We start from the raw sequence: 17,707 nt of genomic DNA, 5'->3' as shown, positions 1-17,707 counted from the left end.
CGGGGACCGAGCCCGCTCTCACCTGCAGCACCCGTGCTTGTGCCCTGACCGGGAAATCGAACCCTAACCTTCTGGTTCATAGTTCTGACGTTCAACCGCTGAGCCACGCTGGCCGGGCCTCAGGTCTTCTTTTCACTCTCAGGCAACTCCACCGCCCTGAGTATCATCCCTAAAAGACAGTCCGCCAACAACAGGGAGAGATGATGATCCCGGGGCCCCCGCAGGCAACTTTCCGATATGAAATCTGGGCCTCCCAGCCATCCGTCCTGGCTGTGGGCTGGTTTTCAGATTTTTTTTTTTTTTTTTTTTACGATCGGAAAATGAAACTCTGCCATTCCGCCCGGCCCCGCGTGCCCGGGGGGAGTGAATCACCGGCTTAAAAAGGGAGCGGGTCAGACGCGAAGGCGTTGGAGCTATTTGGACGCATCAGGCTCCATCATTCACAGCCGTGACTCAGCGAGGACATATTGAGGGAGTATGAGAAGAGACCCAGCCCATTTCCCGAGACCTGTGGGGTCCCTCTGGCAGCCCAGCCTCCCGTGCCCAGCCACGACCCATTTGTTCCGCATTCCAGCATCCATCTCGGGCTCCTGGTCCCACCCGTTATTTTATATTTTTATATCTCACCAATAGCAAGACCAGGACCATCCATTCTCACCTGCAGCTCTCGGCACTGGCGTTTCTCAGGGTAAAATACAATCGTATCTCAGAAAAAAAACAAACCCTCAAAACCCAAGCCCCAGCCAGTGTGGTTCAGTGGATAGAGCGCTGGCCTGCAGACCAAAGGGTCCCAGGTTCAATTCCGGTCAAGGGCACGTACCTCAGTTGCAGGCTCCTCCCCAGCCCAGGCCCTGTTCAGGGCATGTATATGAGTTTCTCTCACATGGATGTTTCTTTCTGTCTTTCCCTCTCTCTTCCACTCTCTCTAAAATTCAATGGAAAAATATCATTGGGTGAGGATTAATTAAACAAAACAAAACAAAACAAATCAAAACCAAACCAACAACAAAACAGCCCTTGCTGGTGTGGCTCAGTGGGTAGAGCATTAGCCAGCAGACTGAAGGATTCCAGGTTCGATTCTGGTCAAGGGCACATGCCCAGGCTGCGGGCTGGATCCCTGGTGGGGAGCGTGCCCGAGGCAGCCATTGATGTTTCTCTCATCATCGATATTTCTCTCTCTCCCTTCCTCTCTGAAATAAATAAAAATATATTTAAAAAACACACACAAAAAAAACCAAAACAAGACAAAAAAAAAGCACCACCCCAAAACAAATTCCTCATCAAATGTGTGGAGAAGTCCTGGGTTAAAGGAAGCGCGGTAGGTTTCTTTACCGTGAGAATCCTTGGGGCCTTCCTCACGCCCACACACGTTCAGACTCTCCGAGATGGGAGCGTGGCACACCCCGTCCTCACACTGGATTGTCGGGGGGACTGGAGACCATCTTTGGCTGGGGGTCTCTGTTCTCTGTACCAGACTGGTCAGGGCTGTTGTAACTTTGATGTGCGTGTCATACCGTTCATCTATTCGTACAAACGCGGTTGGCTCCTTGGCTGACGGCTTCCATCAGAGCCAGAGGAGAATGTGGAGATGGGACGTTCTTCCATGGAGTCCCCTCCTGAGGGCCATTAAGATGCACCCAGGGAGTTCTCCTGGGCGCCCCTTGGGTGCCAGGCCCCGCGGGTGGGCATGCAGAGGATGGAGTGCCGCTCCGGGGGACGTGAGCAGCCCTCCCGGGTACCACCCTCCCCCGGGCGCCGGGAGCCCGGGGCGAGCTATTCTGGGGCACGCTGTTCCCTCCCTGCCCCGAGAGGAGATTAAGCCTGCCCTACTTCCCCGCACGGCCTAAAATTAGCCTCCAGCTGTCCCCCGACTGAGCCCCCCACCCCCCCGCCCCCCGTGTCCGCACGGTACTCAGGGCGAGATTTACGGCCGGCCCTCACACCACGCGCCCACGCCTCGCGGAGAGGAGGGGCACGAGCAAGGTCACTGGGTCAGCCCCGGGGGCCGGCGGGGAGCCAGCCCTCGCTCCCGGGGGAGGCGGCTGGCCGACCGCCCTCACGCCCCAGGTGCCCACCGGGCTGGCACGGCTGGCACACGGCGGGGCTGCTCTCACGTGTTCGCGTCGGCTTTGGCACCGGCTTCCGAGGGATCGTCCTCTTTGACGGCGGCCTCTCCCTGACTTCAAGGGAACCGAGCACAGGTCCCTAGCCGAAACCAGTGTGGCTCAGTGGATAGAGCGTCTGCCTGCGGACTGAAGGGTCCCGGGTTTGATTCCGGCCAAGGGCACGTACCTTGGTTGCAGGTACATCCCCAGTGGGGGGTGTGCAGGAGGCAGCTGATCGATGATTCTCTCTCATCGATGTTTCTAACTCTCTCTCCCTCTCCCTTCCTCTCTGTAAAAAATCAATAAGATATATATTTTCTTAAAAAGAGAGAGAGATGCTCCAAGAACAGCGATGGGAGGCCTCGGCCGCGTTGTCACGGAGACGAAGACGCCCATGCTCCTCCTTTTCTCCGAACAGCGACCGGATGTCTCCCTGGGCACCCGTGTTCCCAACACCCCCCACCCCCCTGTGTGCGGGGACTCCACGCCTCTCCGCTCAGGGTCCCACGGGACGCCGCGGGCTCCGTGGCCATGGCTCACGTGGGGGCCTCAGCGTCCACCCACCCCGGATCCCTTGGATGCGAACACCCTGGAGCAGGAACAGACACATTCCGGCCGCCCAGCCTCCCGGGTGCTGATGCCCCGAGCGCACCCTCCCTCCCTCCTCGGGCTCCGCTTACTGACAGTGACCGGTGCCTCTGCCACCTGACGCCACGGGGGAATGAATAGTTTCCTACGTGCATTAGGCCTTGGCAGCGAGGCCCGGCTGGCTGCGGGCCCTGCCCTCTTCCTCCCGGGAGGCCAGGGAGCTCTCCCTCCCTCCCGGAGGAGAGCCGGTCAGAGGCGCCGGGGTCACAGGAGAGCCGGTCAGAGGAGCTGGGCGCTCACGTGGGGATCGGGTGGCCCAGGCCCTGCATCCAGAGAGAGGAGGTCGCTGAGGCCCAGAGCGGTCAGACCCAGCCGGAGGCTATTCTCTTCTCAGGACACTGTGTGGCTCAGTGGATAGAGCGTTCAGCCTGCAATCGGAAGGGTCTCGGGTTCGATTCCAGTGTCAAGGGCATTAGAAAAAGAAAAAAAAAATGGTGCCAGAAAATAAAAAGGAAAGAAAACACAGGATGGGCACAGGAACAAAGATAACACTACAACAGGCGTCTCTTTGGAAAGAATGCAAATAGAAAAGGTTGTGGGCTCGGTTCCCCACCCCGTCGGGGCCGTGCTGATCCATGATTCTCTCTCATCATTGATGTATCTCTTTCTCTCCTTCCCCCTCTCCCTTCCTCTCTGAAATCAATTAAAAAAAAAATCTTAAATTGTTCGTGCCCAGCCAGCATGGCTCAGTGGTTGAGCATCTACCCACGAACAAGAAGGTCACGGTTCGATTCTCGTTCAGGGCACATGCCCGGGTTATGCGCATGATCCCCAGTAGGGGGCGTGCAGGAGGCAGCCGGTCCATGATTCTCATCCTTGATGTTTCTGTCTCCTCCTCTTCCATTCCTTCTTCCTTCCTGTCTCTCCAAAATCAATAAAAACAACACACACACACACACACACACACACACACACACACACACACTAAATACAAGGGGGGCCTTCCAGGCAGAGGCAGGTACAACTATAAAGCGAAGAGGGCACGAAATATAAAGCGTGGCTGGCATGTGTGGCCGGGGGGCAAGGGCGGGAGGTGCCCCAGGCTGGTCTGAAGCCTTTCTCCTCCACAGACCGCAGAGGAATGGGAGGGCAGGATCCCCACACAGGAAAGAGAAACACAGATACACTCATAAAAATATCCAATTTGCCCACAGCCAGACAGGAGCACAATTTAGATCAAGACACCCATCTCCCAAATCAGACTTGCAAAGATTTTGAAAAATGGCGATATTTATCTCGGGTGAGGATTCAATAAAATGTGCACTCACCTGTGCCACTCAGATTGTAGATGGATCAATCGTTCGTGAAAAACAATGAGATGATGTACATCAAGATTTCTTTTTTTAAAAAAAACTCCTCATTCCTTAACCCAATTTCGCCACTTCTTGAAACCTGTCTAAAAGAATCATTGAGAAAAGGCGGATGAAGAAGAATGCACAAAAATATTCCCATTGTAGTTTTATTTATAATTGGAAATGTTATCACCAGAAGAAAAAAAATTGGATAGCAGCGAGTGTAGAGTAAAAGTGATATATCTCTACATGATAATAGCATGTCGCAACACACAACAATAGATTAGGGATGATGTTTGCCAGGGGTAATAGCTTACCATAAAATAGTGGGTAGAAAAAAAGTAAGGTTCAAAATTCAGTGTGATCTCAACTTTATAAAAATATACACACAACGTCTGCTTAGCACCAAGGCCGGTCAGATGTACCTTCCCACCTGAAAAAAGAATTATGAGCTACGGATAAAAATACACAAAGCATCTAGCTAGCGTGGCTCAGGGGTTGAGCATCAACCTATGTACCAGGAGGCCACGGATTGATCCCCAGTAGAGGGTGTGCAGGAGGCAGCCGATCCATGATTCTCTCTCATCATGGATGTTTCTATCTATCTCCCTCCCTCTCTCTCCCTCTCTGAAATAAATAAAAACATATTAAAAAAAAAAAGCAAGACCTGGAAGGATGAATCTGTTTCCAAGAAACACAACTGCCTCCCAGAATAGAGCTTCAGAATAGAGAGTTAGAAACATCGATGAGAGAGAATCACTCAACAAAGTCAAAAGTCACACTCTCTAAGAACCCAATACAAAATGACAAAGATAACAATACAACAGGCTTTTCTTTGGGAAGAATACAAATGGAAAAACAGTGGGCATTGTCTTAAAAGTATGGGATTCCACCTGGCCCGAGTGGCTCACTGGTTGAGTGGTCACTGGTTCGATTCCTGGTCGGGGCACCTGCCCTGGTTTTGGACTCAATCCCCAGTAGGGGGCATGCAGGAGGCAGCGGATCCACGATTCTCTCTCATCATTGATGTTTCTTTCTCTCCCTCTCCCTCCATCTCTCTGAAATCTATATATATATTAAAATATATATTAAAATATATATTAAATATATATTAAAATATATATTAAAAATATATATTAAAATATATATATTAAAAATATATATATTAAAAAAAACAACTTATAGGATTCCCATGTTAGCAACTGATAGCAGAGCTTCAAAATAAAGGAAAGCTGATCTCACCGAGGGGAGCAGCGGGAGATACCTCCGGATGGTGGCTGAAGACTTTAATAATCCCCTCTCCATAATTGATAGAAGACGGAGAGAGAAGCCACCGCAGAATATACATTCTTTTCGAGAGCGCATGAAATATTCACAAAGGCAGACAGTATCATGGGCCGTGAAACCAGTTAAAGTAAATGTATAAGCTTTAAGGTGATATATAAAGCATGTCCTCTAACGACAACGGAATTAAATGGGACATGGATAAGAGGCCCGTCTCCCGAAGAGACCCCACATTTTGGAAATGCAGGAGCGCACTTCAAAAGAAACGGCGCTTTGAAGGCGAAATCAAAATAGGAAACATTTTTGGGCCGAATGAAAATGAAACCCAGGGACTCTTTCCCCCTCCCCACATGGGAGTCTGTACTTGTTCTTCAATAAATCTCCACCTTTGCTATAAAAAGAAAGAAAGAAAGAAAGAAAGAAAGAAAGAAAGAAAGAAAGAAAGAAAGAAAGAAAGAAAAAAATGAAACCCAGCACGCTAAGACTCCTGGGATGGCACAGTCTAGGGGGAAGTTTATAAACGATAGTTATAAACTATACGTCAGAAGAAAGGTGGAAAGATGGCTAACGAATGATCTCAAATTTCACCTTAAAAAAAAAAAAAAAAAAAAGAACATCAAAACCCAAAGTAGCCCTAGCCCGTTTGGCTCAGTGGATAGAGCGTCAGCCTGGGGACTGGAGGGTCCCAGGTTCGATTCCCATCAAGGGCATGTGCCCAGGTTGTTGGCTCTCTCCCCAGTCGGGAGGCATGTAGGAGGCAGCCAGTCAACAGTTCTCTCTCATTATTGATGTTTCTTTTCTTTTCTTTTTTTTTTTTTTTAAATATATTTTATTGATTTTTTACAGAGAGAAAGAGAGAGGGATAGAGAGTTAGAAACATTGATGAGAGAGAATCATCAATCATCTGCCTCTTGCACACCCCCTACTAGGGATGTGCCTGCAACCAAGGTACATGCCCTTGACCGGAATTGAACCTGGAACCTTTCAGTTTGCAGGCGATGCTCTGAACCAAACCGGTTTCTGCTCATTATTAATGTTTCTATTTCTCTCTCCCTCTCCCTTCCTCTCTGAAATTCGTAAAAATATATATTTAAAAAAACACACCCAAGTAAGGGAAAGGAAGGAAGCAAGAAAAATTAGAATAGTAATCAGTGAAACAGTGAAAGAAAAACAATGGAGAAAAATTAGTTTAATCAAAAGATGATTCTTTGAGATCAATAACATTGATTAAATCCCTATCCAGGCTGATTAAGGGGAAGATGACATAAATGATCAGGATGAGAAATGAGAGAGAGAATTGCTACAAGCGCCACAGATATGAAAGGGATAATAAGAGAATATTACAAACAACTTCATGCCAACAAGTTTGACAACTTAGATGAAGTGGGAAAAAATTCCTTGACAGACATAAACGGCCAAAGCTCACTCAAGAATAAATGGATAACCAGAATAGCCCTACGTGCATTTATTTATTTCTAAATATATTTTATTGATTTGTTTTTTGCAGAGAGGAAGGGAGAGGGATAGAGAGTTGGAAACACCGATGAGAGGGGAACATCGACCAGCTGCCTCCTGCACACCCCCCACTGGGAATGTGTCTGCCATCAAGGCACATGCCCTTGACCGGAATCGAACCTGGGACCCTTGAGTCCACAGGCCGACGCTCTATCCACTGAGCCAAACTGGTCAGGGGAGCCCTACATGTATTAATCGAAATCGTGGTGGAAATCTTCCCCACAGAGAAAAGCCCAGGCTCAGATGGCTTCAGTGGTGATTTATATAAAACATTAAAGAATAAATATTAGTTGCCCGATTGGCATGGCTCAATGGTTGAGCGTTGACCTATGAACCAGAAGGTAATGGTTTGATTCCCGGTAGGGAGTGTGCAGGAGGCAGCTGATCGATGTTTTCTCCCTCATCGATGTTTCTACCTCTCTATCCCTCTCCTTTCCTCTCTGTAAAAAAATCAATAAAATATATATATTTTTTTAAAAAAGCAGACTTTATTTGCAGAAGATATGCTTGTCTATGGAGAAGTTCTGGTGCCATCCACACACGGACAAAGGCTACAAGAACTATTCATTGTATTTCCCAAAGTCCCAGGATGCCAAACTGATAGACAAAAAATGAGTTTTATGTCTACATCGTGCCACGAACCAATAAGTTTCTCAAAATACAATTTATAACTGGCGTTGACAGTTCAGAAATAGGGATAAATCTGACAAACTACGCCAAGGATCTGTCTATGCAAATACTGCCAACTACAAACCATTGCTGAAACATATTTATGAAGACTTGAATAAAGTAGAGAGAGAGAGAACTCGTGACTCCGAAGACGTGATATTGTTAAGATTTCCTTAAATCGATTTATGGATTGAATGCATTTTCAAAGTTGTGAGTTTTTTTTGTTTTGTTTTGTTTTTTTGTTAGAAATCAACAGATTGATTCTAAAATTCATATGGGAATGCCAACGGCCTAGACCAGCAAATGCCGTTGTTTTTTTTGGGGAAAAAAAAAAATAAAGTTGGAGGATTAACAAGACCATATTTCAAGATTTATGGTAAAGCGACAGTAATCAAGACAGTGTGATATTGATGTCAAGACTGACAAATAGATTCATAAAAGAGAACAGGCAGGGTAGACATAAACTCACCCATGTAGGGACAACAGATTATGGGCACGGACAAGCTCCATGGAGGAAAAAAATCGTCTTGTTCCAGAGATGGCCATCGAAGGACTGGATATCCCCAAGATTGAGTTCAGCTCCTACTCCACACCATTAACGGAGACGGCCATAGAGTGGGTGGTTGGTTTACACATGCAATCTACAGCTCAGAGGGAAAGCCAGCCCCCGGCCAGTGTGGTTCAGTGGGTTGAGCATAGACCAATGAACTAGGAGGTCCCATATTCCATCCTGCTCAGGGCACAGTGCCATGGTTGTAAGTTGGATCCCCAGTTGGCTATTAATATGGGTAAATTTTGAGATGGGTGATAATGGGATAATCTCCTTCCTGTCCAGTATGGCTTTTTAAATACGTCTACAGGAGTTTTTAAAGGGTAAAACAATTTTACACTCCGTGAATGGCAGTAGATTTCCTTTGTTATTTGTTTGTTTTTGCTGTGGTTGTTAATCCTCACCTGAGGATATTTCCCCACTGATTTTATTTATTTTTATTTTTTTAAAATACATTTTTATTGATTTCAGAGAAGGAGGGAGAAGGGGAGAGAGATAGAAACATCCATGATGTGAGAGAATCATGGATCGGCTGCCTCCTGCACGCCCCACACTGGGGATGGAGCCCACAACCCGGGCATGTGCCCTGACCGGGAATCAAACCGTGACCTCCTGGTTCCTAGGTTGACACTCAACCCACTGAGCCACACCAACCCGGCTGGCATCCATCTGTTAAGATATTAGTGGTATGGTGTTATCATGAGATGACTGTATATTTATAGAGGAACACAAGGAAAATAAGCTTTTTAAGAAATTCAGTTTATCCTCTCATTTTTATTTTTTTCTGGTGTTTGGAGAACACCAAATGCCTTCCTGAATTTTGTTTCTTGGGCTTACATGCTCACCCACCCAGTATTTAATGAATATTCGTTTCTGATGAGAGTTGCTGGCAACAGCTGGAATGAATTCACCGGATAGTGAGTTGTTGGGTTGATAATATTTTGTTTTTCCTTTTTCTTTTTCTATTAATCAGTTTAATTTGATATCAATGATATAATTTTCTATACAATAGTCAGTTTCTCCTTATGTCCTGAGCAAACAAATTTTGAAAACCTTACGGATATTTCTCGGTAAGGCTTCTGACCAATATATCCATCTGAAAATTTTGTGTTTTTTTTTTTTTCTCCATTTTTTATGAAGGTATTATATGTGTACATATCTTACCATTGCCCCCCCCACACCCCCTCCACCCACACATGCCCTCACCTCCGGTGTTTTGCATCCATTGGTCATGCTCATATGCACGCATACAAGTCCTTCGGCTGATCTCTTATCTCCCCCTCCTCTCCCTAACCTTCCCGCTGTCATTGACCGTCTGTTCGATGCTTTACTGCCTCTGTATCTACAATATCTTTTTGTTCATCCGTTTATAATGTTCTTTATTACCCACAAACGAGTGAGATCATGTGGCATTTTTCTTTCTCCGACTGGCTTATTTCGCTTAATGCTCTCCAGGCCCATCCATAATATTTTGTTTTTCATCATGGTCCCCACCAAAAACCGGTTTGGCTCAGTGGATGGAGCATCGGCCTGCGGACTGAAGGGTCCCGGGTTCGATTCTGGTCAAGGGCATGTACCTTGGTTGTGGGCACATCCCCAGTAGGGGGTGTGCAGGAGGCAGCTGATCGATGATCCTTCTCATCAATGTTTCTAACTCTCTATCCCTCTCTCTTCCTCTCTGTAAAAACTCAATAAAATATATTGAAGAAAAGAAAGAAAGAGAAAGAAGCCCTTGGGCCCCAGGCCGGTGTAGATGGATATAGAGAACGCCGTCTGTGTTTCTGTAATCTGTCACTTAGGCCTTTCTGCCGAACCTGATACAGATATACTGCCTTTGACACGTTCTCTTCTCCACGAGGGGACGTTATTTTACGACGGGAATAAATTCATTCTGTGTTATAGTCACTAAGCATGAGTGATTTCCCTCCCCGGCTGATCTATGGGCGTCTTTAAATGTCGCCTTTCCTGACAGCTTCACTCTTCCGTCCTGCCTACCTGAGGCTGGGTGCTGAGCCGGCTGCAGGGGTGGGTGAGGATTGGAAGGGGATGTGATTTCTGTCCTGGCGGGTTTTTAAAATATATCTATGCTAATAAAAGGGTCATATGCTCATTAGACCAGGAGACCTTCTGGACAAAGCCATGGTGGCGGGGCCGAGGCAGAGGCGGTTCGGCGCAATCAGGACCAGTGTCATTACCTTGATGGATCTGAGACTTACTTCTTCATTTTTTTTTTCTTCTTAATGAGCTTTTTGCTCTTGATTTCCAGATATTAGAAGAAAAACTATCTTTCCCAGGTCCACTTAGTCTTTAGCACCTCATTTATGTCACCGGCGGCGGTGTCTATATTTCTTTTGACAAGAGTGATTTAAAAATAACCCATATTTCAGGCCCGGGAGGCTGCGATGGTTTTCTTGCTTTGATGCTTAAACATGTGTGTGTATGTGTGTGTGTGTGTGTGTGTGTGTGTGTGTGTTTTATAGCCCATTTTAGCTCCATTATATTATTTTTCTAGAGTAATAGCCACCAATTTTCTCATTAGCTCCCATATGGTGTTGCCTCACGGAATCATGGGTTCTTTAAATTAGGAGGGGGAAAAAATAGTCTTCTTAATCAAACTTTTATATTAAAAAGTGCGTGGCATGTAATAATGGTATAATATGCTCCATTATAAATAATCAAAAGTAGATGAAAGTGTGTTCTCCATTAGGTAGAGCACGTGTGTGCATGCTTGCACATGATTAAAACATGCATGCCTTATCACTATCACGATCTGCTTGGCTAACCTAATTTTTAAAAAATGTATTTTATTGATTTTTGCAGAGAGGAAGGGAGAGAGATAGAGAGAAACATCGATGAGAGAGAAACATCCATCAGCTGCCACCTGCACACTCCCTACTGGGGATGTGCCTGCAACCAAGGTACGTGCCCTTGACCAGAATCGAACCTGGGACCCTTCAGTCCACAGGCCAATACTCTATCCACTGAGCCAAACTGGTTAGGGCTAACCTAATATTAAAAAGACACCAGCGTCGCCCAGTCTACAGGTGTCTTAGAACTACTGGGAACTTGTCTGTCTGTGGGTCTACACAGACCCGGTGAGATATTGGGGAGCTCTGTGGAGGATAGTATACATTTTCCAAATCATCTCTCTTCTTCAAATCTGCATTTTTTTTAATTAAAGTTTTTTAAAATATATATATTTTATTGATTTTTTTACAGAGAGGAAGGGAGAGGGGGAGTGAGTTAGAAACATCAATGAGAGAGAAATATAAATCAGCTGCCTCCTGCACACCCTCTCCCTCTCTCTCTCCCTCTGCCTCTCCCTCTCCCTCTCCCTCTCCCTCTCCCTCTCCCTCTCCCTATCCCTCTCCCTCTCCCTCACCCTCTCCCTCTCCCTCTTCCTCTCCCTCTGCCTCTTCTTCTCCCTTTCCCCCTCTATCTCCCTCTCCCTCTCCTTCTCCCTCTCTTAAGCCAATAAAAAATATACTTATAGCCTAACTGGTTTGGCTCAGGGGATAGAGCATCGGCCTGCAGACTGAAGGGTCCCAGGTTCGATTCCGGTCAAGGGCATGTGCCTGGGTTGCGGACACATCCCCAGGAGGGGGTGTGCAGGAGGCAGCTGAGCGATGTTTCTAACTCTTTATCCCTCTCCCTTCCTCTCTGTAAAAAATCAATAAAATATATGAAAAAATGTACATTTAGAAATAAAGAAGTGCTCCCTGCACTCCCTCTGCCTCGGGGTCCCCCCTCCCCACCTCCTCCTTCAGAGTCCCCTGGACTAGGGGGTCTGGGGATCCGTGGAGAGTTTTGGGGGGGGAGGGAGCAGGAGGCAGAGGAGGAGCTCCATGTGTGGACCTTGGTGGACGGGGAGAGGCGTTCAGCAGCGGAGGGGACTCCTGTGACCCCATTTGCAGAGTGGGCAGGCCGCTCAGGGCCACGTCTGCGTCTTCGCCTCTGCAGCGGCAGCGGTAGCCTCAGCAGAAGGCCTGCGACCTGGGGCCACTGAGAGGCCGGCGGGCGGCAGCCACGGGCGTGGGCCGTGGGGTCCGTGGGCCGGGCACTGACGTCTCCCCGTGTCTCTCTCCCCGCAGGGCGGCCGCGGAGGTGCTGGCGGCGTTGCTGAGATCCAGTAAGCTCCCCCCTGGAAAAGGGGTTCTCCCTCTCCCCGTCCCAGCTCAGAGGAAGGCGCCCCTCTGTCTCTGTGATAGCTCGTTGATCCCCCTGGACGGCCGTTCCTGGGGGGTCTTGGGGCGAAAGGGAGAAGGTTGGGGCCCATCCACGCTCACTGAAGAGAGAGGGCGAACACCCCTTCCCGGGCGGGCCTGCACGCACTGCCACTGAGGCAGCTGGTCCTGAGGGGAGTGTTGTCTGTGGGGCCTGCAGGCCTGTTGGCTGCTCCCTACAGGGCCAGCTGCCGTGAGGGCTGTTGGGATGAAGGCCAGTCCCAGTGGGATTGTCCTGGTGAGGAAAAGGCTCTGACAGTGGGGGAGAAGCAGGATTCTCTCTCTCTCTCTCTCTCTCTCTCTCTCTCTCTCTCTCACACACACACACACACACACACACACACACACACACACACCAACACACACACTGAGTGGCCAGGTTCTGATGATCTCTGAGCGCATAATAACCTGACCGCTCAGTGTACATCCTATAGAATAAAAGGCTAATATGCACATTGCCCCCTCGACCAGGAGTTCGACCAGCAGGCACGCTGGCCAACAACCCATGTTCCCTCCCTCTGGCCAGGCTGGCTGGACCCCACCCATGCACGAGTTCATGCACCAGGCCTCTAACACACACACACACACACACACACACACACACACACACACACTGAGTGGCCAGATTAGTATGAATTCAGAGATCATCATAATCTGGCCACTCTGTGTGTGTGTGTGTGTATAGATTGATTTCAGAGAAGAAAGGAGATGGAGAGAAAGACAGAAACATCAATGATGAGAGAGAACCCGTGATCGGCTGCCTCCCGCACGCCCCCTCCTGGGGATCCAGCCTGCAACTGGGCCACATGCCCTGACCGGGAATCGAACCCAGACCTCCTGGCTCATAGGTCGACACTCAACCGCTGAGCCACGCCGGTGGCCAGGCCTCAGCAGGATTCTTGTGTGTGGGTCCAGGCCCGGGTCTGTGTTCCGGGGCAGGTGGAGGGTCGTGGTTGCTTGGAGAGTGTAGGTGCTGATCACACACAGATAGGAGGAGGCTGGCTCTTTTCCTGGTGACCTGGCCACCGCCACGGAGTAGCTCGGGGTCCTGATGGCGCCGGGATAATGTGAGGATTGTGTTTCCTGCCTGGGGGCCGCGTCTAATTGTGCGAGGAGCCGGGTTCGGTGTGACGAAGGCAGGTACGGTGCCCTTAGGAGTGAAGGGGCCTAACCCAGCCTGTGTACCCCCTCCCCCCGCCCCTCACATCTTCATCTATTTTATTTACTTATTTATTATTATTATTTAAAAAAATATATGTTTTATTGAATTTTTACCGAGAGGAAGGGAGAGGGATAGAGAGCTAGAAACATCGATGAGAGAGAAACATCGACCAGCTGCCTCCTGCACACCCCCTACTGGGGATGTGCCTGCAGCCAAGGTCCATGCCCTTGACCGGAATTGAACCCGGGACCCTTCAGTCCGCAGGCTGATGCTCTATCCACTGAGCCAAACCGGTTTTGGCTCTTCATCTATTTTAATTTGGCAGCTCAGACGCCAGCTGCTGCGCTGGTGATATTTGTTTCTCTGTAGGGAGCCCAGGGCCTGTGGGTAAGAAGTGAACGTTAATCAAACGTATAAATAAATAAAAGTAAAAAAAACAAAACAAAAAACCCTCCTCCTTCCCCCAAACATGCATCTCTGTCAGCTCTGAGCCCCGAGAAATACACGCAACACACAGCACTTCTGTAACGGGGCAACCCCCGGGTCCGGGCTACCGGCCCCGCCCCAGCCCGTTCGGCAGAGGCAGGGTGGAACCCCACATGAGCGCTGATTCCAGTCCCGCCGGCAGCGTGGGAGAGCCGCAGGGCACCCACAGACCTCTGCTCTGCCCCCCACCGCAGCCAGCTGCCGATAGTGGGAGGAAGGACAGGTTACAGGGGATGGCGGCCAAAGGGTTATGCCAAATGGGCAGTTTACAGGTGAGGGGGCTGGCGATGTGCAAAGGCCTGTGGGTAAGCAAAAGGCTGGGAATGTGCAAAGACCTGTGGGTATGCAAAGGGTTGGAGATTTGCAAAGACCTGTGGGTATGCAAAGGGTTGGAGATTTGCAAAGGCCTGTGGGTATGCAAAGACTGGGGATTTGCAAAGGCCTGTGTGTAGGCAAAGGCCTGTGGGTATGCAAAGGGCTAGGGATTTGCAAAGGCCTGTGGGTATGCAAAGGGCTGGGGGTTTGCAAAGGCCTGTGGGTAGGCAAAGGCTGGGGCTTTGCAAAGGCCTGTGGATATGCAAAGGGCTGGGGGTTTGCAAAGGGCTTTGAGGGGGTCTGGAAAAAAGGAAAGTCCCTTTGACAGTCTAAGGATAAGCTATCGCAGAGGCAAAGTGAAGACCCTGGTCGGCAAACCTTGGCTCTCGAGCCACATGCGGCTCTTTGGCCCCTGGAGTGTCGCTCTTCCACGTGCGGGCACATACGTACAGTGCAATGGAAACTTCGTGGCCCATGCGCAGAAGTCAGTGTTCAGCTCTCCAAAGAAATTTCAATCCTGCTGTTGATAGCTGGCTCTGTTGATGAATGAGTTTGCCGGCCACTGGGTTAAGGTAAAGATGGGCCTTCGCTAGGGACGATGGCGGCCTGGCAGTGGCTCCTCACCATGCACTGTGTTCAGTTCAAGTTTTTTTTTTAAAGTTATTTAAAAATATATATATTTTATTGATTTTTTACAGAGAGGAAGAGAGAGGGATAGAGAGTTAGAAACATCCATAAGAGAGAAACATGGATCAGCTGCCTCTTGCACACCCCCCGCTGGAGATGTGCCTGCAACCAAGGTACATGCCCTTGACCAGAATCGAACGTGGGGCCCTCCAGTCCCCAGGCCGATGCTCTATCCACTGAGCCACACCGGTTAGGGCCAGACTGTCCTTTGTGGTGACTTTAGGCTTTTGAGTTTGCAAAGGCCGCTCCCCATACAAACATGCTCATCAGGTTGGCTTGTGAGTCTCCCCGCCCACGCCAGTCAGAGGCGGCTGGAAGTTTGCAGAAGCTGGGGCCCGTGGGGAGAGGAAAGTGGGTGAGTCAGGGAAGGGAGAGAGACAGCGATGGGACAGTGCTAATGGGGAGTTTGGCAGGAAGATGAGACGCAGGCAGCTCGGTACAGAGGCAGAATCGCAAGCTCCATCCATCACGCGTGGGGCTGACGGGATGCACAGCGTCGGCTGTTCACCGGGCTCTCCGGATGTCAGCCTCGGCACGGGCCTCCGGTCAGGGGAGGGGCCCGGTGATCACCCCCAGGTGGCAGGTGAGGGGACTGAGGTGGAGGAAGCCAGGGCTGTGCACACAGCGTGCGGACTGCAGCGTTTATTAGCCCGTCTCTGGGGCCCTGGGGCCTGAGCCCTGGGTGAACCCAGAAGAGATTAAAGGGGGTTAGGGTTTTGTTTTGTTTGTTTGTTTTTTAGCTTAAGGAAGATAAGACCTGAAGCTGAAAGGAAGCTAAATAAACACTTTCTACACATTAGAAGGATTTGGGAGGGCCGGAGCATCTGTCATTTCTTTCTTTCTTTCTTTCTTTCTTTCTTTCTTTCTTTCTTTCTTTCTTTCTTTCTTTCTTTCTTCCTTCCTTCCTTCCTTCCTTCCTTCCTTCCTTCCTTCCTTCCTTCCTTCCTTTTTCCCTTCCTTCCTTCCTTCCTTCCTTCCTCCCTCCCTCCCTCCCTCCCCCCCCCTCTTTCTTTCTTAATATTTTTTAAAAAGTATTTTATTGATTTTTTACAGAGAGGAAGGGAGAGGGATAGAGAGTCAGAACCATCGATGAGAGAGAATCATCGATCAGCTGCCCCCAACCAAGGTAAATGCCCTTGACTGGAATTGAACCTGGGACCCTTTAGTCTGCAGGCTGATGCTCTATCCACTGAGCCAAATGGTTTTGACGTCTTTTTAAATATTTTAAATTCATTTTTATTTTACAGAGAAGAAGGGAAAAGGATGGAGAGCCAGAAACACTGATGAGAAAGAAACATCCATCAGCTGCCCCCTACACACCTCCCACTAGGGATATGTCCTCAACCAAGGCACATACATGTCCCTGACCTGAATCGAACCCGGGACCCTCCATTCTGCAGGCCGACACTCTGTCCACTGAGCCACACCGGTTACGGCTCTTTCTTTCTTTTTAAAAATATATTTGTATTGATTTCAAAGAGGAAGGGAGAGAGAGAGAGATGGAAACTTCAGTGGTGAGAGAGAATCATGGATCGGCTGCCTCCTGCACGCCCCCTACTGGGGATCAAACCCGCAACCCCGGGCATGTGCCCTGACCGGGAATCCAACCATGACCTAGTTTCCAGGTGGACACTCAACCGCTGAGCCACGCTGGCTGGGCCATAAAACATTTTTAAAAGTGTAAACTAAAAGAATGTTACTGCCCTGACTGGTTTGGCTCAAATGATAGAGCGTTGGCCTGTGGACTGAAAGGCCTCAGGTTCAATTCCATCAAGGGCATGGACCTTGGCTGCGGGCACATCCCCAGTAGGGGGTGTGCAGGAGGCAGCTGATCAATGTTTCTCTCTAATCAATGTTTCTAACTCTCTGTCTCCCTCTCCCTTCCTCTCTGTAAAAAATCAATAAGATATATTTAAAAAATAAATAAAAGAATGCTCCCCATCCCTCTTGCTTCCCATCCCCACCCCCTCTCTCAGACCCCATCCTTGGGTGGTGCTGACTGGTACAGACCCTGCAGCAGCCCTTGCAGTTCCTCTTGCGGCCAGGTAGTGGCGCTGTGCTTTCAGCTATCTGGGCCCCGCTGGCCCAGTATTTATGGGAGGCGAGTCATTTGTTTACCGGGAGGTTATGTTAATCTAATTTTGCCCGCATTTGCCATTCCCCACTATCTGCGCTTCCCAGCGCGAGCAGCGGGCCCGTCTCGGGGAAATGAGCAGCTGATGATGGTCTCAGAGGCATTGGCTCAGCCGTTATTTAAGGGAGTGGGGGGGAGGAAGGCGGGGGGCCTGGAGCTGGGGCTGGAGGAGCCGGCCTCTGGAATTGGTCTTGTTCCCTGGGAGGTTAGCGGGATTAGAAAGGACTTTGGGAGGAGTGAGGGAGTGGGGTGGGGACTTCTCAGCAGCATCTTTTTGGGAGGGCTGCCTCAGGTCAACAGCCCCAAGTCTTGCAGTTACCTTTCCCCAATCCCCTCTAGACTTTCGGAGAACCTGCATCGTCCTGACCTTCACGGCCAAGGTCAAGGGCAGCCCTGAAAGGCCCGCCTGTCTGCCTTCCCACAGTCCACACGCATCCTCCTCCCGTCCCATGATGTGTCTCACGCGCTGTCTCCTGGAGGAAGCGGGCAGGAGGGTGGGGAGTGGGAGAGGAAACGTCTGTGTATCATTCATTATAGACCTGTGGTAGGCAAACTGCGGCTCTTGGGCCCCTGGAGTGTGGCTCTTCCACAAAATACCACGGCCAGATTGGAGAGGGTGCAAGTTGGGCTGAGGGTC

The 17,707-nt window shown here is 49.4% G+C and overlaps 2 protein-coding genes across 2 annotated transcripts in view; one reads left to right on the top strand and one right to left on the bottom strand.

Moving 5' to 3' along the window:
* The window catches only part of TTC23 (tetratricopeptide repeat domain 23), a 995,109-nt gene that overhangs the window by 208,025 nt on the left and 769,377 nt on the right, over positions 1 to 17,707 (bottom strand). The window lies entirely within an intron of this gene.
* AGBL1 (AGBL carboxypeptidase 1) overlaps positions 1 to 17,707 on the top strand; it is a gene marked incomplete at its 3' end in the record, with an annotated part of 137,152 nt that overhangs the window by 17,278 nt on the left and 102,167 nt on the right. The window contains exon 6 of the mRNA XM_084868983.1: positions 12,155 to 12,192. Coding sequence (XP_084725109.1) covers positions 12,155 to 12,192 — 38 coding nt within the window. The remainder of the gene's footprint in view (positions 1 to 12,154; positions 12,193 to 17,707) is intronic.

This window comes from Pipistrellus hanaki, assembly GCF_964339955.1.
Source record: "Pipistrellus hanaki genome assembly, chromosome: 21".
Lineage (NCBI taxonomy): Eukaryota > Metazoa > Chordata > Mammalia > Chiroptera > Vespertilionidae > Pipistrellus > Pipistrellus hanaki.
This window is presented reverse-complemented; position numbering and strand designations above follow the sequence as displayed.